The sequence below is a fragment of the Hyaena hyaena genome, unplaced genomic scaffold (assembly GCF_003009895.1).
Source record: "Hyaena hyaena isolate Hyena2069 unplaced genomic scaffold, ASM300989v1 scaffold_123, whole genome shotgun sequence".
NCBI lineage: Eukaryota > Metazoa > Chordata > Mammalia > Carnivora > Hyaenidae > Hyaena > Hyaena hyaena.
Genome location: NW_024080756.1, coordinates 2,144,291 through 2,167,640, shown reverse-complemented (window position 1 = coordinate 2,167,640; position 23,350 = coordinate 2,144,291). Strand labels below are relative to the sequence as shown.

The window sequence follows — 23,350 nt, the reverse complement described above, 5'->3', positions numbered from 1 at the left end:
AAAGAGGTTGAAAACTTAAATTCACACACGCAAACACACACACCACACAGATGTTTACAGGAGCTGTATTCATAACTGCCATAACTTGGAAGCAATTAAGATGTCCCTCAGTAGGCAAATGGCCAAATAAATTGGTACATCTAAACAATAGAATATTATTTAGCACTAAAAATAAATTAGGTATCAAGCCATGAAAACACATGGAGAAAACTTAAATGCATATAACTAAGGGAAAGAGCCAATGTGAAAAAGCTGCATATTGTAACATCAGATATTCTAACCATATGACATTCTGGAAAGGACAAATCTATGGAGACAATAAAAAGATCCAGAGTTAGACAAAGATTGGGGGAGGTATTAGAATAGACAGAGCACAGAGGATGTTATGGTAGTATTTAGGGTAGAAAATACTCCATATGATACTATAATGATGATGGATACACATCCTTACACATACATACCCATTGTTCAAGAGTGAACCCAAATGGACTTTAGGTAATTATTATGAGTCAACGTAGGTTCATCAGTTCTAAAAAATGTACTGCTCTGGTGAGGGATATTGACAATAGGGGAATCAATGCAATGTGGGGCCAAGGGGGAATATGGGAAGTCTCTGTACCTTCCTCTCAATTTTGCTGTGAACCTAAAACAGATCTTTTTTTACACTGATCTTGAAAAAAAAAATTCTAAAAAAAGAGAGAGAGAATCAGACAAGACACTCAAGGCTGAGAGATTGGCCAGCTTAGGCCTGGATAGCAGCTGTATAAATTGAAACACAAAAGACTCCTCAAAAGCTGCACTAAATTAAATCTGTTACTACATCAGTGTACACAAATTATGGGATGCTGCTGCCATAGTATTTTGATTTGTATTAATTTGTCTTATTGTACTCCAAATGGACAGTGGGAAAATGCCATTCTGAAGATCTACACAGCGATCTAGAAACATAAATGGATGATGTTAGAGGCCCATAAAGCCAGCACTATTCTAATGCCTCAATTTGTACCGTATTTTATTTTCTCTTAAGTAAGTTTTAAGATCTCACTATATACTCTATATAAGAGTATAAGACTTAGTATCATGATGTCCTTCTGTCTGAGTGATTATAACTTCCTAGGCAGTATTTTAACAATTATTTCTATCAATCCCCATCCCAAGAAAAAATAGTTTCCCCTTTGAGTGCATTTGTGATTACTCAAGTTTCCTTTTCTTGCTTTTTGTTTTTGAAGTGAACCTAACCTCAGAATTCTATGGTCTTCGTATCAAGCAAAAGATGAAGCTTAGAACTGGATCACTTGGCCCTTTCTCTTCTCAGTGCCTCCCAGTTCAAAATGCCTGCCGAGATCTGCAGCTCGATTCAATGCATTCAGGCATCAATTACAATCTCCTTTGTAGTTTTAGCTTTTTCTCAGAAAATTTGTCTAGTCTGCCCACAATAGCCTCTCTGCTTCCTGTAATAAGGCCACTTTGCCTAGGCTTACAAAAAACTCCTTGCCCTTCCTGTCCATGTCACTTTGTGCCCCATTTCTTACAGGAAATGCCACAGGTTTGGGGAATGTTCACCATGTTTGTTTGCTGGGGCACTATTAGCAGGGAAAACAATTTTCCCCAATTTTTAAGTTTTTGTTTTTAAGAGAGATGTTTGGAAAAAAACACATCTTCTGAAATTCTGTGATCAACAAGCTAATATGCCCCACTTCACTAATCCCACTACATTAATAAATACTAAACTACTATTACACCAGTTTTAATGGCACATAGTAGTATATAATGCAGAAAGAAGAGGCAACTGCACAGCACAAGTATAAAAGAAATTGGAAAAAGGCAAACTATCGCCAATAGTCCTGACAAGAGCTATTATAGAATACACAGTTGTTTTTTGAATAAGGCCTTAACTTATGGTCCATGACTGGGGTGGGGGTGGGGAGGTCTGAGAGCCTATTAAAAACAAATTAGGTGTGTGTATATGTGTTAATTGTGTATTTTTTCTGAGGCAAGATCTCTAAACATACTACAGCCTCCTGCAGATTTTCAAATGAGTTTGTGAAAACTGGTTAAGAACCATTGTTTTCCAGTGTGGAGGTTCCTCAAAAAATTAACAATAGAACTCCCCTATGACCCAGCAATAGCACTGCTAGGAATTTACCCAAGGGATACAGGAGTGCTGATGCATAGGGGCACATGCACCCCAATGTTCATAGCAGCACTCTCAACAATAGCTGAAACATGGAAAGAGCCTAAGTGTCCATCAACAGACGACTGGATCAAGAAGATGTGGTTTATCTATACGATGGAATACTACATGGCAACGAGAAAGAATGAAATCTGGCCATGTGTAGCAACATGGATGGATCTTGAGGGTGTTATGCTGAGTTAAATAAGTCAGGCAGAGAAGGATAGATACCATATGTTTGCACATATAGGTGGATTAGGAGGAACTTAACAGAGGACCATGGGGGAGAAGAAGGGGAAAAATAGTTGGGGAGAGGAAGGGGGGCAAACCATGAGAGATTCTTGAATGCTGGGAACAAACTGAGGGTTGAGGGGGGTGGGGGAAAGGGGAAGACGGGTGATGGGCATGGAGGAGAGCCCTTGCTGGGATGAGCACTGGGTGTTATATGGAAACCAACTTGACAATAAACTAAGAAAAAAAGAAAGAACCATTGTTTTCAAGAATTGCCAAAATTTAAAAATTTTAGAAGGAAAATCTATTAATAGCTGCTCACTTTTATTGAGCACTCACTGTAATGACAATTATACAAATAATTAAAACTTTAGGGATAAATTTTTCATTCATTTATTTATTGTTGAAAACCAGCTACATCTGGGGTAGTATTCTTGACACCGATGGGAAAAAAACACTAAAAATTTCTTCCCTTGTGGAGCCTTCACTCCAGTCAAGGGGAAAAGAGACAAAAAATTAAAGAAAGGAGCAGACAGTGATCTGTACACTGATGAAAATAAAAGGGATATTCTAGAGTCTCTGGCCAACAGCCTGGGCATTCCCAGAGACTTTAATAGAAATATAGAATCTCGGGCCCCACGTCAGAAGTCTGAATCAAAATTTGCATTGTAACAAAATACCTGAGTGTTTCATATGCACATTAAAGTTTAAGAGGCACAGGAGTGCCTATGCAGCTCAGTCAGTTAAGCTTCCAACTTGGCTCCAGTCATGATCCCAGGATCCTACGATCAAGTCCCACCTCAGGCTCCACACTTCACGTGGAACCTTTTTAAAATTCTCCCCCTCCCTCTTCCTCTATTCCTCCCTCTCTCTTCTCTCTCTCTTTCTCTCTAAAAAATTAAAATAAAAAAATAAAGCTATTACCTATATATTTTTAAGTAGAAGCAGAGAGACCAGTTAGGAAACTATAACAATAGTCTAGTTCAAAAATCCCCATACTTTGGACCAGAGTGACCATTGCAACTTAAGTAAACTAATGAAGATCATGTCGCTAATAGCAGCAGCAAGAACTGCTGACCTTTACTAAGTACTTACTAAGTGCAAGGAACTTTTCTAAGTACTTTACATATATTAACCTATTTAATATTCACAACTACTCTATGACAAAGGTACTAACAGTACCTCTAATGGTGAAGAAGGGTGGGATGCCAAGGTGGCTCAGTCAGCTAAAGGTCTGACTCTTGATCTCAGCTCAGGTCATGATCTCATGTGCTATCAGCTTGGGACAGCTTGGGATTCTGTCTCTACCTCTCTCTCTGCCCCTCCCCCTGCTCACATACACTTGCTCTCTCTGTCCCAAAATAATGAAAATATTAAATAAGAAATAAGTAAATAAATAAAGGCAAAGAAACTGAGGCACAAAGGGGCTAAGTAAGTGACCTGCCCATGTTCCCATAGTCAAGGTAGTGGCAGAGCCAACATCTGTCCCCACAGGTACATCAGGGAGGCAGGATGGCTCTGGAGTCAACTCTCAACCACGGATGGCAAACTGGGGAGACTGGACACATGATCACCATCCTAACCAATGAGGACTGATGCCTAACAGGAAGTCAGCTTCTGCCAAAGTTTCCCCCAGTGCTTTTTTTTTTTTTTTTAAATATAATTTATTTTCAAGTTAGCTAACATACAGTGTTACAGTGTGCTCTGGCTTCGGAAGTAGATTCTCATGATTCATCACTTACATACAACACCCAGTGCTCATCCCAACAAGTCCCCCAGTGCTCTTAAAAGGAGACCAGAACAAGAACTCATTCCTTCCTGCCTTTGTACTTTGTCAAATGGGGAATCCTGGACTACTGCAAGCATCTTAAGAACATTAGGGAAAATGCTGACACATGGAGGACAATCATAGTCTTGATATATGTTCTGATAATTTTCTGTGTCAAGTTGACTGGACCATGAGATGCCCATACATTTGGTCAAACATTTCTGGATGTGTCCGGGAGGGTATCTCCAGATGAGATGGAACATTTGAATCAGTAGACCAAGTAAGGCAAATTGCTATCCCTAATGTGGATGAGCGTCATCCAATCAGCTGAAAGCCTAAATAAAACAAAAGGCTGACCCTGCCTGAGTCAGAGACAATTCCTGTCTGCCTTTAAGTTGGCACATCAGTTTTCTCCTGTCTTTGGACTCCAAATGTAATACGGGATCTTCCTGGGCCTTAAGCCTGATGGTCTTTAAAGACTTAAACGACACTATCTGCTCTCCTGGTTCACAGGCCTTCAGAGTTGGACTGGAATTACACCAGCAACTCACCTGGGTTTCTGGGTTTCCAATGTGCTGACCGTAGATCTTGATACTTGTCAGCCTCCATAATTGTATAAACCAATTCATTACAATAAATCTCTTTCTAAATGTATATATGCTCTATTTGCTCTATTTCTCTAGAGAACCTTGATTAATACATAGGTTATAAAGCTTAATTGTACTGACACTGCTGGAGTGATAAAAGCAGAGGAGATACGTGGCCTTTGTATTCTTTGGTGCTTTAAATTGGAATGGATTTCTAAGTCTACACATAGGTAGATAGTTGAGAATATCTTAAAAGATATTCTGTAGATAGTTAAGCAAAATGGTGGACCAGACTGCTTCAGCAGAAGGCAAGCATTTTTCCTTTAAGAAATGTTATTTTAGGGGCACCAGGCTGGTTCACTCATGGAACATGTGACTCTTGATCTCAGGGTTGTGAGTTCAAGTCTCACTTGGGTAGAGAGATTACTTAAAAAATAAAAATGAAAGGGGCACCTGGGTGTCTCAGTCAGTTAAGCATCTGACTTCAGCTCAGGTCATGATCTCATGGTTCATGGGTTCAGGCCCCACGCCAGGCTCTGTGCTGAAAGCTCAGAACCTGGAGCCTGCTTCGGATGCTGTGTCTTCCTCTCTTTTCGCCCCTCCCCCGCTTGTGCTCTGTCTCTCTCTCGAAGATAAATAAACATTTAAAAATTTTTTAAATAAAAATTTAAAATAAAAAAAATTTATTTGAAAAGTCTACTTCATCTAGTAAAAAAAAGTCTAGCTTTTTTCAATCCTTGAAGTTAAATAATTTTTGAGAATCTATCCCTAACTTTATATTCAAAATCAGTAAAAATGTGGTTTAATGGGCAGAAATTTTACATATAACTTGTCCATAAAGTGGGGTACAGCTCAAAAACCTTCTGTAAAGATTTCTCAGCTCAAAAATATCCTATGATTGGAGCGCCTGGGTGGCTTAGTCGGTTAAGCGTCCGACTTTTGCTTAGGTCATGATCTCGCGGTTCGTGGATTCGAGCCCCGCGTCAGGCTCTGTGCTGACTGCCAGCTCAGAGCCTGGAGCCAATTTCAGAGTCTGTGTCTCCCTCTCTCTCTGACCGTCCCCTGCTCACGCTCTCTCTCTCTCTCTCCTAGAAATAAATAAAAAATATTTAAAAAAAAATCCTATGATTAAAGGAAAGAATCGAAGATACTCAAGGTGACACGACGATACAAATACAGGGTCTCCAAGGTAACAATCTTTTTGCATTGTTCATACCTAAGTAATTATATATCTAGAAATACTCAATACAATGTGATGAATCTGACCAAACATATTTTATGTATGTTTACTGCAGTAAAATAATCAAAGAAGTTGTACAAAATCAACAGACTAGAAAAGGTAGTTATATAACCCAGAAAAGCTGTAAGTTTTATGTTGATTTTAACAGCTTCAAGCTTTCTTTGTGAAACTTGGATTCATTTGAAAATTCATGAGTGACAGAATTCTGAATGGTAAAGAAAACTAACACTATAAAGTGCCTACTATGTAGGTAGCACACAGGCAGCATTTTCTATACATTATCTTCTCTCAAAAAAGGTGAGGTAGCTATTATTATTCCTTACAAATAAGGAAACTAAAATAACTTAAAAGGTTAGAAAACTTAAGTGAATGGCCAACCCAGGATCTGAAGCTAAGTGACCCAAACCACCAGGACGTCACGCTCATTAAAACAACCATAATACTATGGATAAGTGAAGGCTGTGCTCCCACTTGTCATAACCAGGCAACAGAAAATCAAAACGCAAACATCTCTCAGGCCCTCTAATATGACGTTCTCAAGCCTCCTGGAGCAAACACCAACCCCCTTCCTCCTAGATCTCTATCCTCTCAGGCCCTGCCAGAGCTCAACCTGCCTCTGCTAATAAACGGCATTTCCAAAATGTCCCAGCAGCAGCCTTTTCTATTAAAAGCCCCAAAACAAAGTGTTACAAGAAAGAAGTTCCTTTCCTTATAAATCTAAAAGCCCTTCTAATTCACATAGTTGGGTTTTCAAGAATTTTGACAAGCCAGGTTTAAATATGTACCTTTTTGAGCTTTGATAACAAAACACTAATGTATTTGGCACTAAATAAAGACATGATGACCTAGCCCTCAAATAGGATGAGGACACAAAGTTGGGAGACAAATCAATGCTGGATCATAATCCTGATTCAAGATGATGTTAATGTGCTACAAAATCAGATGAAGTACCACCATAAAATTTAACTAAGGTGAATTTAAGTTCAAAAACTTAATTATACTGAAAAGAATCAGTTGAAAACCTATCAAAGGGAAGAATTCAGCCACCAGCAAATAAACAAATATTTATAAAGCATCCAGAGTACAAAGCACTGTGCTAAAAACTTCTTATACAATCAGTGGTGAGCTGGAAAGATACAGTAACTGCACTCAAAATACTGACAGTGCACTGGGAGAGATACAAACAAGTGGATAAACAACTGTAACACAGTACAGTACCTAAAGGGAAGAGGAGGATGCTAGGAGATCACAGCCAAAACTAGTAACCTAGCCTAGGGAGTTAAGGGTACTCAGGAAATGATACTTCAGTTGAGAGCAAAAGGATGAATAGGAGTTAGCCAGGTTAGGAACGAAGGAAGGAAGGGAATGAGATGCATTGGCCTGAGCAGGCTCTGAAACACAAGAGTATGGCACACACTAAAGAAAATGAAACAAGTTCAATACGGCTAAGATATAGTAGAAGGCAGAATGGGGCAAGAGATGAGCTACTAGAGAATTATAAAGGAACTGGGTGCCACAGGGCCTTGCAATGATAAGCAGGTTGAACTTAACCTCAAAAACAATAGGAAGCCACTTAGGAGTTTTAAAGAATGTAGTAGCTTGATTATGCCCCCTCTTAAGCCAAAAAAGGAGGATACTGGAAAAATATTTTGGCAGTTTCATTTTCTTAACATGCTAGCAATAACCAGTTGGAAAATACAAGAGAAAAAAAAGGATGCTACTTACAATTACAATAAAAAGCCTACAATAAAGATGAACAATATTATCAATTTGTAAGATTCATATAAAAATCTTTCTCAAAGGCATAAATGAAAATTTGAAAAAATAAAGCTAATATTAGAAACACACACAAGTTTACCAACATTGCCAATTCTTCACAATTTGTCGGTTAAATGCAGTTCTACCAAAATCCTTAGAAAATCATGAAAATTAATGCAGGGAATCTTGCCTGCTGGATGTGAAAATAAATATAAAACACTATGACCAAAAGATCAATGAGTAGATACTTTAAAAAAAAAAGTCTTCATGGCCTAACTTACATTTTTGTTATCGATTTTGTCTATCCCTCTCAACTAGACTGCAAGCTACAAGCAGGTAGGTTGTCTGTTCAATTCACTATATATCTAGCACCTACAAAATCCAAGTGTCCAGTAAATATGTAAAAGAGTGATCAACCTCAATAGTCAACAGGGAAAAGCAAAATAAAACCACAATGAGATAGCACTACACATCTAGTAGTGACTACAATTAAAAAGAATACCAAGTATTGACAAGGATGCATTCATTTGAAATCTCATATACTGCTACTAGAAATATATACTGATATAATTTTGAAAAACTGGCCTTATCTACTAATGATGAACATATATGATTCACCAATTCTCAGGCATCTGCCCAACAAAAAGCATACATATATACACCAAAAACTTTGTACAAACATTCACAGCAGTACTATGAATAGCAGTAGCCAAAAACTGGAAACCCCAATATCTAAAACTATAGAATGGATTTAAAAATTGTGGTAGAATCCTTACATCAGTCAGAGTGGCTAGTATCAAAACGACAGGAAATAACAAGTGTTGGTGAGGATCTAGAGAAAAGGGAACGCTCATGCACTGTTGGTAGAAATATAAATTGGTACACCCACTGTGGGAAACAGTATGGAGGTTACTCAAAAGATTAAAAATAGAAATGCATATTGACCCAGTTAATTCCATAGTAGGTGTTTATCCAAAGAAAACAAAAACACTAATTTGAGAAAATATATGTACTCCTAGTTTATTGAAGCATTATTTATAATAGCCAAAATATGGAGCAACCTAAGTGTCCATCAATAGATGAACAGATAAAAAAGATATGGTGTATATATACACAATGGAATATTACTCAGCTATAAAAAAGAATGAGATCTTGCCATTTGCAATGACATGGATGGACCTTGAGAATATTATGCTTAGTGAAACAAGTCAGGCAGAGAAATACAAATACCATATGATTTCACTTATGAGTGGAATCCAAAAAGCAAATGAACAAGCAAAAAAAGCAGTAACAGACCCATAAACACAGAACTGGTGGTTTCCAAAGGAGAGAAGGTGGGCAAAGTGAGTGCAGGGGATTGGAAGGTACAGGCTTCCAGTTATCGATCATATAAGTCATGAAGACGAAAGATACAGAGAATATAATCAATGGTATTGTAATAGCATTGTATGATGACACATAGTAGCTACACTTTTGGTGAACATAACATATAGAGTTGTCTAATCACTATAGTGTACACCTGGAACTACCATAATGTTGTGTGTTAATGTTTAACTACAATTAAAAAAATAAAAGACCTTTATGAAAATTGTGACATAATCATACAATATCATGTTATATCAGCAAATGAATTAAGTTGATATGTGTAAAAAAGATTGAAGAACCTCACAAACATAATTTTAAGTGAAATAAGCTAGAATTGTGATTCTATTTACATAAAATTCAAAAACAGGCAAAATAAATCAGTAGTAATATATATGTATATATCAGGATGTTGATTACCATTGCAAGTAAAAGGCTAGGGACTAAGAGGGTCTACAACAATTGCCTAGGGCTCTATAAATGTTCTATTTCTTGATTCAGCCCTCTATTTCAGATCTATTCTCTTTTTGAAAATTCAGTAGACTTTACATGTATTATTTGTGTACTTTTCTAAATGAATATTATACCTCAGTAACTTAATTTTTAAGTATACTTAATAGTTGTTTTTTCTGTATTTTCTACTATGCACATGTACTATATTTTGTAATTAAATATCATTTAAAAAAAAAAAAGGTAATCAAATACAAATTGGGGAGATCGGTCTTAACAGCCCTAGGAGCCTTCAGGGGAGACATGAATGTAACAGGACACAGGAAAGGTAACCTACAACAGTACTCCAGCCAGACAGATCTGAAGGAATATATTGAGATACAGGGGCCATATTTATAGAGTGACATTCAGAAAGTAGGCTATAGGAGCGCCTGGGTGGCTCAGTCAGTTGAGCGTCTGACTTCAGTTCAGGTCATGATCTCACAGTTCATGGGTTTGAGCCCTGCGTGGGGCTCTGTGCTGATGGCTCAGAGCCTGGAGCCTGCTTCAGATTCTGTGTCTCCTCTCTCTCTGCCCTTCCCCCACTTGTGCCCTGTCTCTCTCAAGAATAAACATTAACAACATTAAAAAAAGAAAAAAGTAGACTGTAATCTCAAGAAGGGAAGTCATTCCAGGAATCTAGAAACTATTTCATAAGAGTTGACCAATAGGACAAGGGACAGCTGACATTGAGAAGAGACAGTAACAAGATCTCAGCATCCTAGGTCTAGCATATAGATGGCATTAAGAAATACTTGGGGGAATAAATGAATGAATGGAGGAAATCTAAGTCTTTAATGTTTGAAAGGTTGTCAAATGAAATCAAGACAAAGAAGCATGCAATAATCTGATGAATAAATGAAAAAATGAGTAAATAAGTGAACGATATTATCAGTCTTCATATGTTTAAAGAACTGTCACATGTGCAATCAGGACTAGAGTTATACAGGTTGTACCTGGGGAAAGATTCAAGATGAATGGAGAGAAAGTAAAGAAAAATCTCAAATTTCAGTCTACTTAAAGAATTTTTTTTATTTTTTTAAATTTATTTCTGAGAGAGAGAAAGAGACAGCATGAGCAGGGGAGGGTCAGAGAGAGAGAGTGAAGCAGGGTCCAGGCTCTGAGCTGTCAGCACAGAGCCCGATGTGGCGCTCAAACCCACCAACCATTAGATCATGACCTGAGCCAAAGTCGTATGCTTAACCGAATGAGCCACCCAGGCGCCCCTAAAAATAATTTTTTTAATGTTTATTTTTGAGAGAAACAGACATAATGCAAGCCCAGGGAGGGGCAGAGAGAGGGAGACACAGAATCTGAAGCAGGCTTCAGGTTCTAAGCTGTCAGCACAGAGCCCGATGAGGACTCAAACCCAGGAGACAGGAGATCATGACCTGAGCTGAAGTCGGATGCCCAACCACCCAACCAGCAGAGCCACCCAGGCACCCCAGTCTACTTAAAGAATTTTCTATGGGCACCTGGCTGCTCTGTCAGAAGAGCATGCAACTCTTGACCGCATGGTTGTGAGTTCAAGCCCCATGTTGGGTGCAGAGATTGCTTAAAAGAAATAAATTTAATTTAACTTAAAAAAAAGAATTTTGTAACATGTAGGGCTCTCCAAAAATTAAGGAAACAGTTAAGGCAGAAACTACAAGGCTATCTAACATCCTTTGACTACATGACCCAGAGGTCTTCTTCAGCTTTAATATTCTATGATTCTATAGAATATTATCTTTACATCTTCTTCACAGCAAATAATTTGCAACTAATTGAGTTACTTTTGAAAACAGTATCAATTTCTTACTAAATGACAACAGTTTACATGCATACTAATAAATCAAACTTCAAAAGGTTTCTTCAACAGGTTCATAACAAAGAACCTTGAGGTATTCAGAGTATCCAGAGAAAAGGTAGTTAAGTCCAGGAAGACAAAAACCATCCCTGATTACCTACAGAGGCCCTTTCCACAATCTTTAAAAAAAAAAATCAAACACTTATTTTCTAGAATTCAAAGCACTGAAATCAGACTGGGTTCTTTGCCATTGTTAATATAACAGAGTCTTCCCTTCAAGTTAAAATGATTCCAGTAAGTCTATCGAGAGTTGAATTCATTCTATTTCTGTTCACTGACTGGAATCTACCACCTCTGGTATTTTAATAATATTTCAATTACTGCCAGCATAGTTCCACATTTATATAACCGTTCTTACAGTTTTCAAATTACTTTCTCACGTAGTAGCTTATTTGAGCCTCATAAATGACCTTAAGGAAGGTAGATTTAGGATAATTAATCCCATTCTACAGATGAGAAAATGGAAATACCAATTAAATGACTGTCTCAATACAACAAATGAAACCAAAATCACCATCTAGTCTTTCCAGGCCACATTTTATTATTCATCTGGTATTCCATATGTTCATCAGCCCTAAGACAGAACTGATCAAAATTCTTCAAAGTAACAGTTATAGAATAAAAGGAGCTTCACTTCCTCACAAAGAGGAAGAAGCTTGGTGCCAGAAAGAACACATGCTTAGTTAAATGAAATCAAAACTATATAAGAAATTTAGATTTCCAGTTTAAAATGTTTACCCAACTGCTGTGAGGAAAATGCACAATCAGGAAAAGCACATTTAATATTTCTAAAGGGCTGGATTAAAATTTCAGCTGTAAACTTCATTACTGTAATTAGATTTTTAATGCATATTTATTAAACAACCAAATACTGTGTTCACAATTATTCATGAGTTATTTGTACATTTGTGTTGATTTTAACAAATTGTAAACAGTGGCCACTGACCAGAAATTTTCTCCTACAATGACAGAAGCCCATACTAAGGTCATCAGGCAGCCCACTTATTCTTTATTATGTTCTAAATCATATCTGAAAGATAAATATTCAGCTGTTTTGTTGAAAACTGCAATGGTCATCAATGACCCTAAAAGTCAGACTTACCAGTGACATTAAAGACCTATGTTTGATTTAGTGATGAATAAACAAAGTGCAGAATAGAAGAAAATCAAATCTTAATTAAACTCTTTCTTTAGAAAAACAACATAAGCCATCATCAAGGAATGCATCACAAGATGATTTACTTTATTTATAAAAGGCTGATTTAGGGGCTTTAAAAGGGTGCTTTTGATTTAAATAGAAAAATTATGAAAATTAAAACTAAATGCTTGCAGGTTATCACTCTTTTCCTTTAGAAGCTAGTTAATCTTAATGTGCCAGTGTATAACTTTACAAAAGGAAAAAAACAGTACTTTAAATTTCATGATAACAAATCAGTAAAATTCCGCCTAAAAATCTGAATAAAGCTATTCTGAAGTAATTATAGGCATGGCCTAGCATACTGAGTAACTCCTTAATATTCACCCTGTTCATACACTATTTAATAATGAGACTTAAGAGATCTATTTTCTTTCAAATGATAAAGAAAAATAACATCTATTTGTTATGTTCATTTACTTTAAATTTTATACACTCACACACATACATATAAGAATTTTTAATGTAATCTACATGGTTTACATTTAAGATATAGCTGCATTATGAAGCTATGAAAGAACTACTCTAAAAGAATTACACATTCAGGCTTTAAAAGTTGTTGAAGGAGCACCTGTGTGACTCAGTCGGTTGAGCTTCTGACTTCAGCTTAGCTCGTGATCTCATAGTTTGTGAGTTGGAGACCTGCATTGGGCTCTGCGCTGACAGCTCAGAGCCTGAAGCCTCCTTCAGATTCTGTGTCTCCCCCTCTCTCTGCCCCTCCCATGCTCATGCTCTGTCTCTCAATAATAAATAAAAACATTAAAAAATTTTAAAAATATAAAATAAAATAAAATAATAAAAATAAAAGTTATTGAAAACTGCCACCCAGTCAAGAATATGGATAAACACGTGGGTATCTATGAATAACCTGGGTGGCTACCCACTATGGATAGACTGGGCAGCTCAGTCAGTTAAGTGTCTGACTTTGGCTCAGATCATGATCTCCCAGTTCACAAGTCTGAGCCCTGTGTTGGGCTCTGTGCTGACAGCTCCAGAGCCTGGAGCCTGCTTCAGATTCCTTGTCTCTCTCTCTCTCTCTCTCTCTCTCTCTCTCTCTCTCTCTCTCTGCCCCGCCTGGTTCATGTTCTTTTTCTATCTATATATTTCTCTCTCTCTCTCAAAATAAACATTTTTTTAAAAAGAAGAAGAATATGGATAGATAGAGGTGCCTGGGTGGTTCAGTCAGTTAAGCATCCGGTGTTAAGTGTCTGGCTCTTGATTTCAGCTCAGGTCATGATCTCATGGTTCGATTGGTCAGTTCAAGCCCACATTAGGCTCTGTGCTAATAGCACAGAGCTTGCTTGGGATTCTCTCTCTCCCTCTCTCTCTGCCCCTCCCCAGCTTGCACTCCATCGGTCTCTCTCAAAATAAATAAACATTTTTTTAAAAAGTATATGAATAGATAATATGTTAAAAAGTAACTCCCAGAATGGGTTCAATGAAGAGAAGAAATAAGGCAGCATGAGCAGGACAGTAAAGAAAAGCTACAAAAACGATTCTGGAGATTAAAGTATCTGGTACCTGCAGCAGAGTAGATGCAGAAAGGGGGCCTCAATCAAGGACCTTAGGTAAGGAAGACGTAACACAGGAGTAAGAACTGACATATTCAAAAGGTTTATAAGAGACAAATTAGGACGAATATTAGATACAGGTCAATGAAAAATATGAGTGACCTAGGAAAACAAGTGTTAGATATTTTTAAGCAGAGGCTTAAGTCACTTGCCAGAGAATTTATGGAGCATATCACTATACTGAGCCCAAGACTGAACTACCAGTTTCCAGAGTCTTAACACCTATTATTTCTGTGGTACTTTTTGTAAAAAGACAAATCAATAAAAACAGTTATACCCCATTTAAATATTATTTTCTTAAGCAAAGACAATGACGCTCTTGAGGTATAAAGCAGTGCTAATCTACAGTGGCTCAATCACCCATTTCTGGACCTCTTACATTCCTTTCTATCGGTTCTATTCTTAGACACACCTTATTTCATCTGCCCCTCCTACCACTCCAGAACTACATCTAGGGCACCAGCTATGCCTATGTAATAGGCTGTGCTACGCTTTTTAAAAACTATTTGGAAGAAACAACTATTATAAAGTTATTAGTCTCAGGAATAGGCATGACCATTCTTCCCTAATATAATAATAGATGTTAATGAAAATCCAAGAAACATGAAGTTTCACATAAGGGTATTCATCTATTTGAGTAGTAAAGTCCAGAGCCCATTTTCTTAATCACTAATATATACTACAAATAAATTATACCAATTCGTGTGGCTGAGGTACATTAGTTCCCATATTGATCCCTAATGGAGATCTCGTGTATACGTGTAGTAAAGAAGAGATTGTGGAGCCAAAGGTAAATATGAGTCATCATGTAACAGACACCTAAAAATACAACACTGAGATACAAAAAGACTCTATCATAAGAAGAAATCACAAGATGTGACTCTCAGATTACCTTGCCTCTATGAAACAAACTTAATTTCCAAAGCTAGTTTAAATAGAATTTTCAGGCATGCTAATTTTCAGTTTTAGAAAACCTAGAAACACATTCTCCTCTTTGGCTTCTCTTCTAGTTTTCCTTGGACCTCTCTTAATGCTCTCTGATAAGGCCATTTTCTTCTCATAAGATGTCAGTTTTCTTTTGAGGACTCATCCTCAAACTTTTCTCCTTTGCACTCTACAAAAACAATACGTCCAGCTTAGTATTATTAGAACATTAGAACTTAGAACATTCTCATGGTTCTTGACACCTCATATTTCCTTTCTCAGTCTCAGGCCTCTATATTTCCCACCAACTAATTAAACTTATTTACCTGGGACTGTCATAACCACCTCTAATTTAACAAGTCCAAAATGGAATCTCTCCCTAAAATACCTCTAGCCCTACTTTTTGTTTGGTTTGATTGCCTTGATGGATGGTGATGCCATCACATTACCCAAACTAGGAAACCTGAATTGATCCTAACCCTTCTCTTTCCTCATCTCCCCCAAAACCTGGCAATTTTACCAAGCAAGTGCCTCTGAATTCCGCCCCCACTTTGATGCCCAGCTCTCTACCTCACCACAGCAGTAATTCAGGCCTTGAAAGGTTCTCTCCCGAACCACAATTTCCTCCTAAATAACCATCATGCTTCCAATGTTCCGCACCTAGGCATTCCTGATCCGTTTTCAGGCGGCAATAAGAATAATCATGCTAAAACAGATCTGATCACTTTTCTTCATATGAAACCTCCACCAGCATCTCATTGAGCCTAGACATCTTCGCATACCATACAGGACTTTTAACCAGAGCCAGCCCATCTTCCCAGTTTCATCTCTAGCCACTCTCCCTGAGGGCCTATAAACCAATAAGGGCCATGTACAGCTCACTTCTACGCTTGTGCTACAGCACCCTCCCCTTTCCAAGCAGAACTGCTTGTCCTCTGTAGTCCTTCAATACTTAAGATGAACCGAAATGATGGGTCATTAATGTTCACTGTTATGTTAAAGAGCTGGAAGATAAGGATTAAGTTTGTGCTTCTAGAGCAAAAAGTACCTGTGTTCAAATCTCAGCTGGGTGGCCATGCCTATTTATTCATCTATGAAATAGAGCTAACAAGTATTTTACAGGACTTTTATGAAGATTAAACTATGAGGAAAAGAAATGGCCAGTGATGACCTGGAACACAGAAAAGGTTCAATAAATGTTGGCTCTTAAAATTTCATCTCCCCTCCAAGACTGTGAGCTATTCAAGGGCTTGGGACCCCATTTCATTCACTTCCTCCCAACTCAACACACATACTCTAAACACAAGACTCCAACTGAATTAGCAAATGTGAGGCATTTTTTACCCACACGATGGCCACTCAAATCACTAATAAATGTTTCCCCTTAACTAGAAGGATGTTAAACATTATGTTAAATGAAGATACACTTAGATCTAAAAGGAAACACTCAACACTGCTTGTATGATTTTTACCACAAATGCCGCTCCATTGTTGCTCTGAATTGTTAGTGACAGTCCAAAGCTAGGAATAATTTTGCTTAAAAGTGTTTTTGACGAACTCTGACGAGGCCTCTGAACAGCATGGAAAAGTTTCAACACAACTTATACAGGCGTCTACATATATTAACAAATATCAAAAACTACCTGCCCTTGGGCACCTACGTGGTTCAGTCAGAAACTGAGCTCCAAGTCAGGTTCTGCAATGAATGTGGACGCTGCTTAAAATTCTCATTTGTGGGGCGCCTGGGTGGCTTAGTCGGTTAAGCGTCCGACTTTCGCTTAGGTCATGATCTCACAGTTCGTGGGTTCGAGCCCCGCATCGGGCTCTGTGCTGCCAGCTCAGAGCCTGGAGCCTGTTTCAGTCTGTGACTCCCTCTCTCTGGCCCTCCCCTGCTCACGCTGTCTCTCTCTCTCTCTCTCTCCTAGAAATAAATAAAACATTTAAAAAAAAAAATTCTGATTTGCTCTCTGCTCCTGCCACTTGCTCCTCCACTGCACACACAAGTTCTCTCTCTCCCTCTCTCTCAAAAATAAAAAATAAATAAATATAAATGAAGCTAGTACTTAAAAAAAAAATTACCTGTTGTTTTTGGCATAATGGTAAAGTCTACTTGCCAGGTTTCTCCAGGTTTGGTGCCTGTTGCACACCTTTTAGGACTGGTGGGGGCCAGTCTTAGGATTGTTTTTAACACAAATATCAGGATTGTTTTTAGCACAAATGACATTTTAACAGCTCTCTGAGGATTGGGACGCACAGTATACTTCTGGATCCACTAAAGAGTAGCACCTTATCTACAGTGGGTGCTTCGGTGAATATGGTTAATCATTCCATAAAATATTCTGAGATTAGGATTCATCCAGCTGGTTTTATGGCAACATAGTGTCCAAATTCCCATTCCTTAGCTCTTCTGAAATTCTCCCAGGAATACTAGGTTGATATTTAGTTAAGTCTATGTCTGGTACTGAAGTCATTATAGAAGGTTTTAGAGTCTTTGGTAACTTGGCAACTTACTCTGCCCAATTGTTCGCTTGGGCAATCAGTACAATTTCTGATGTCTTCAGCAATGGACAATAGCTGATGGGTCATCGCTGCATCCAGCTCTTCATGGTCTTTGGTTATTAAAACTGTTACCATCCATAAACATATCTCCATCAGGAATGAAGGACTCTTAGCTGTAAGAGTACTCCCAACAGTCCTCAACTCTCAGAGGCCACCAGGGATTGCCTTGACTGAAGACAGCTGAATTGCCAAAGATACACCCTCTCCCCAGGTGGTCATGTTCAATCACTGTTATAAAAGTCCAGCCCTTTTGTCCCAATTTGGGATGGTTCTGAAGGATAATCCAACTTTTGGAATTCCTCAGAGAATCAGTTAGGGCTTCTGTTGATGTTTTATCACAGCTCAACTTCTGCCTAATCTTGCTCTCTTATGGTCCCTTCTCTTTCCCCAGATTTTGATCTCTGATAAACTTCTTTACATTCTAATCTACTACTAATCTTAGTCCAGGCCATGCACAAAATTCTTTTCCAAAAAGTCTTTCTCATAAACCTTCTACAACTTAACTTTTCATATTCATATTTTGTCCTAAGTTTTCCCTCTTTAAATAACTATTCTTGCAGGGCACCTGGATGGTGCCTGCATCCATTCAGGTAGTTAAGTGTCTGACTCTTGATATCTGCTCAGGTCGTGATCTCAAGGTCATGGGATTGAGTCCCACATTGGGCTCTGTGCTGATGCATGGAGCCGGTTTGGGATTCTCTCTCTCCCTTTCTCTCTGCTCCTCCCCAGTGCATGTGTGCTCTCCTGCTCTCCCCAACCCCCACCCCCGACCTTTCACCCAAAATAAATAACCATTTAAAAATAATAACAATAGGGTGCCTGCGTGGTTCAGTCAGTTAAGCATCTAACTCTTGATCTTGGTTCAGGTCATGATCTCACAGTTCATGAGTTTGAGACCCACATGGGGCTCTGTGCTGATAGCAGGGAGACTGCTTCAGATCTTCTGTATCCCTCTCTGCCCCTCCCCCACTAGCATGCATGTTTTCTTCCTCGCTCTCAAAAATAAACTTTAAAAAAATTATTTTTAATTCTTCTTATAAAAAAATAACCAGTCTCGGGGCACCTGGGAGGCTCAGTTGGTTAAGCGTCTGACTTTGGCTCAGGTCATGATCTCGCAGTTCGAGCCCCGCACTGGGCTCTGTGCTGACAGCTAGTTCAGAGCCTGGAGCTTGCTTCAGATTCTCTGCCTCCTTCTTTCTCTGACCCTCCCCTGCTCATGCTGTCTCTCTCTCTCTCTCTCAAAAATAAATAAAACATTAAAAAAATAATAATAACCAGTCTCACTTTCCTCACAGAGTTGCCTACCTTATTATTTCCAGTAGTCCTAATTACATTTATTAAAATTATTTATATCTATTTATTAGAATACTCATAAAACTTCATGAGGCATTAGACAAAGTTCAATTTTAATTTTTTCTTTTCTGACAAGTCTTGCAATGGAGAGAGGATGAATTGATTTGACTTTCAGTAAAGACAGGCAGAAAAAAAGTTTACATTTAATCTGATAACTCTAAAGACATGTCTGTTTTTTTTTTAAACCAATAACCTTGAATTAGCCTTAACACCGAATATTTTACAAGATAACATGAACTTTAAAGATGCCTGGGTTAGTTTCTACCTTTCTGAGTTTTTTTTTTTTTTTTTAATGTTTTAATTTATTTCTGAGAGAGAGAGAGAGACAGCACGAACAGGGGAGGGTCAGAGAGAGAGGGAGATACAGAATCTGAAACAGGCTCCAGGCTCTGAGCTAGCTGTCAGCACAGAGCCTGACGTGGGGCTCAAACCCACAAACCATGAGATCATTACCCGAGCCGAAGTCGGACACTTAACCGACTGAGCCACCCAGGCGCTCCTTAATTTTTTTTAATTTACATCCAAGTTAGTTAGCATACAGTCTATCTTTCTGAGTCTTAGAATGCCCAATTCTTATAAGCACTTGCCTTTAAACCAACTAAATAGAGCCCTTTTACAAATTAACTTCAGCAATAACATCCGGAGGTAGACAAAATATCTCACATGTACAACATACATGGACACACATACAAATAGACACGATTCAACAAAATCTTAAAGGCCCAATTTCCAAATATCCCCTTTTACAACCCAAACGTAATTGCAATATGATATTATAATTAATGGATATGGCCAAGCAGTGTTGCAAAAAAAGAATGGCCAATTTTGTTTTTTGTTTTTTTTTTTTACAAATAGTTTATTGTCAAATTAGTTTCCACATAACACTCAGTGCTCATCCCCAAAGTGCCCTCCTCCATGCCCATCCCCCTCTCCCCCCCACATCCATCAGTCCTCAGTTTTTGTCAGCATTCAAGAGTCTCTCATGGTTTGAAGAATGGCCAATTTTGAATCCAGCCCAAAAGGCTGCATGTGGGGATCAAATTGTCATTTCCAATTTTTCAATTAGAACACGGCTGGTTTTATTCAAAAATACCAAAATCTACAGCAACAACAAAAGCAGAAATTAAGTCCAGAGGAACATCAGTTCCTCCCCACAATTTGAGGTTTCACAGACTGAATCAAATGGCTTCTTAGTTTCTAGTTCCTCCCTAAAAATCAGAGCTTCACTGACTGAACCAAATGGCTGCCTAGTCAGGCTTTTCTTAAGCAAGAAAGGAGGCTAAGAGAATCAAATCCCACTATTTGAAGGCAACCAAATGGGAGGAAGAAATCTGAGAGCCAAACCAAATGGAGAAACTCACATGCTGTCCGTCACACACACGAAGTAGTCACCAAGAGACATCTATTCAAACTGAAGCCAAAAAAACATTTCCTTGCCACAAGAGTGAAAATTAGACACCGAAGGTCAGAGGTACCCAAGTAGAGTAGGACCCAGGGACAGTCCCTAGGGCAAAGAACCTGTCACCGGGCCCCCATCACCAGCTAGGGGCCAACAAACGAAACAGGGGCAGGCAAAAAAGTCTTGGCTCACTTGCCAAATCTGTAACCGAACCCAGATTTGGCTACCCAACTTACAGCAAAGGCAATCACTGAGACATCAAGTATGCAGCGAGAAAAGGGTTTACTTGAAAGGTAACCAAACAAGGAAATGGGAGAGCAAGCCTCAAATCCACTTCCCCAAAGAAGGAGGGAAATTTAAAGGCAAAGGGAAAAGGCCTGGAGGAAAAGTTGCAGCAGCACTTATTAGCCTGAAGCTGTAATTAGTCCCATTAACCCCTTGGTTACTGGTAAGTTTTGAAATTCCAAATGATAATTCTGAATAAATAAATAAATAATAATAAATAAATAAAAATAAAATCTTGATTTTATTATTTTTTTAAAAATTTGAGTACAGGCTTTGTTCATAGCAAAGCCTTTGCAGTCAGATATAAATCCAAATACAGCCTTTACTTGAAACCAAAAGTTCTGACACTTAACTAGCCACATAACTTCTGCAACCGTGGATTCATCATCCCCAAAATGAGGATAATGAGAATTAAATGAGATAATGAATGTAGAAAGCACTTAGGATACTGCATATTATTGTGATGATGTTCCTTACATCTTAATTTTCATAAATTATGGTACATGCACAGAATAGAATTCTATTTCAACCATTTAAAATCAGGCTGTTCTAAATGTATTGATATGCAATGATCTCCAAGATATATTAAATGAAAAAGAAAGGTACAGAGGAGTGTGTATATGTTACCACTTCTATTTTATTTTTAAAATATAGATGCTTATATACATATATGTTTGTACATACACAGAATGTCTCTGGAAGAATACATAAGAAACTAGTATTAGAGGTTGCCTCTGGGAGAAAAATTAAGTGGCTAAGGGACAGGGATGGAATAGTCTTAATATTTTACTATATTTCTTGTATCATCTGTTTTTATTATCTATTCCCAAAATAAAAATAATAAAGCTTATATTATGACCCAACCTTTATGCTACCAAAATATTCCATTATGTAGTAAGCAGATTATGTGAAACTGCCAAAAAAAAAACCACCTAAGGTGACTTAATCAGAGTTCTAGTATTAATTTCAACTCTATTGATGGTAACAACTTAAGACTGATAGGGGTTTAGCTAAATGAGCCAATGAGAATCAATTTGATTAAGACACAGAAGAAGGGGTGGAGATGAGAGAAAAGAAAACAGTATGTGGATGGAAGAGACAACAAGAATAAAATCATTCATTCATTCAAAAAAATGTATCTTGCCCATCAGGAACTAACACTATGCTGAAGAAACAAGACACTTGGTCCTTGCTTTTAAGTAGGCTGTAGGTTAATGAGAGTATATGAATATAGCAGCAAAATCAGTACTCCTGGGACCTGGTTACTCATAATATATGTTCATTCACTCCTGAACACGTAACAATTTGAATGAATGAATGAATGAATGAATGAGCAAGCCTGGTAACAAAATATACCCCACTAAGGCCTCTAGTGACTTGAAAAGAACAAGAATTGATCCCTCAATCTGAGAAAGCTTGCACACTTGCGTTCCCAGAATCCCCAGGGCCAGCGGGGCCTGCCTAAGTCCCACGTTCGGCTTTAGATTCAGTGCAGGGTCACCAGCCTGGAGAATAGGGAAGGCGCAGGTATAAGGGGCCCCAGACCCCGATCCCGTATTTGCACCCATTCCAGCCAGGCACTCCCACACCTGGGCTCACCAAGTGGTAACTCTGACAGCCTGTAAGGAACAAACTCTGAGTTGACCTCTGACCTCAAAATGAAAGTCGCTCTGGGTCAGCTTCCTCATTGCTCAGGGCTCCTTCATGGACACCCAAAGACAAGAGAGGCTGAAACTCCTCTCCAGGGACCCTTAGTTCCGAAAACCGTGAAACCAGGAGGCAACTGGGGGAGATAGACGGTGACTGACCCGAGGCTTCCCCGGTCATATGCAGTCGGCTCGGCCTACTCATGGCACAGTCACTGACCTTTCCAAAAGGTGTTTCCAGGGGCGGTGGCCGGAGGGGCGAGAGCAGCAGCCCAGGCCCCGCACCCAACACATCTCCCTCTCAGGCGGCTCTGCACTAAGCGCAGCGTAACCAAGGGCGACCAGGAGGCCGCCATCTTGAGCTCTGTACAAAGGGAGGAAGAGGAAAACTTTATTGGAACCCAAAAGAGAAACGGTGGCACAGACAGAGGAAGCCGTGCTCACAGAAGGTACGCAGGAGAGAACGAAAGGGAGCAGAAGAAGAAACGCGACCCCTGGTAGCAAGAGGACCGGCTAGACACCGGTGCCCTTCCGTCCTTCCGGGCGCTGCCGGCCAAACTACGACTCCCAGAATGAAATGCGGCAGCGCCGGAGGCGGAGCAGAGCTAAGGGAGGGAAGGGCTCGGGGAGAAGGGCAAGGCTGCGCCCAGAGCCAGCCCACGTCCGTGGCACTGGATCCCAAAACGTTTTCAGGGAATTGGAACGCGATAGTGACGTGCGGTCACGTCACCACCCCTGAGCATTTTCAGTTTGCGTACCTGACCGAGATTTCGAAACCTAAATAAAATGTAGGTTGACCCAGTGGGCACTTAATGTTTTAACGAAATATTGTTTACCTGGTCACACCTCCCTAAACGGTAGCCCTAATTCTTTGGCCTCCGGCGTCCGACTCATCTTTGGCAGAGTACCTGAAATGAGTTCCTTCCACTTTTACTTTCTACATTTGAATAGCATAAATCAT

General features: G+C 38.9%; 1 protein-coding gene across 2 annotated transcripts in view; it reads right to left on the bottom strand.

The window, feature by feature from the left end:
- AFG1L (AFG1 like ATPase) overlaps positions 1 to 23,035 on the bottom strand; it is a 193,709-nt gene extending 170,674 nt beyond the window's left edge. For both annotated transcript variants that reach the window (XM_039237448.1, XM_039237449.1), the window contains exon 1: positions 22,610 to 23,035. In XM_039237448.1, the coding sequence (XP_039093379.1) occupies positions 22,610 to 22,745 (136 nt within the window). In that variant the 5' untranslated portion in view covers positions 22,746 to 23,035. The remainder of the gene's footprint in view (positions 1 to 22,609) is intronic.
- Positions 23,036 to 23,350: the final 315 nt, after the last annotated feature.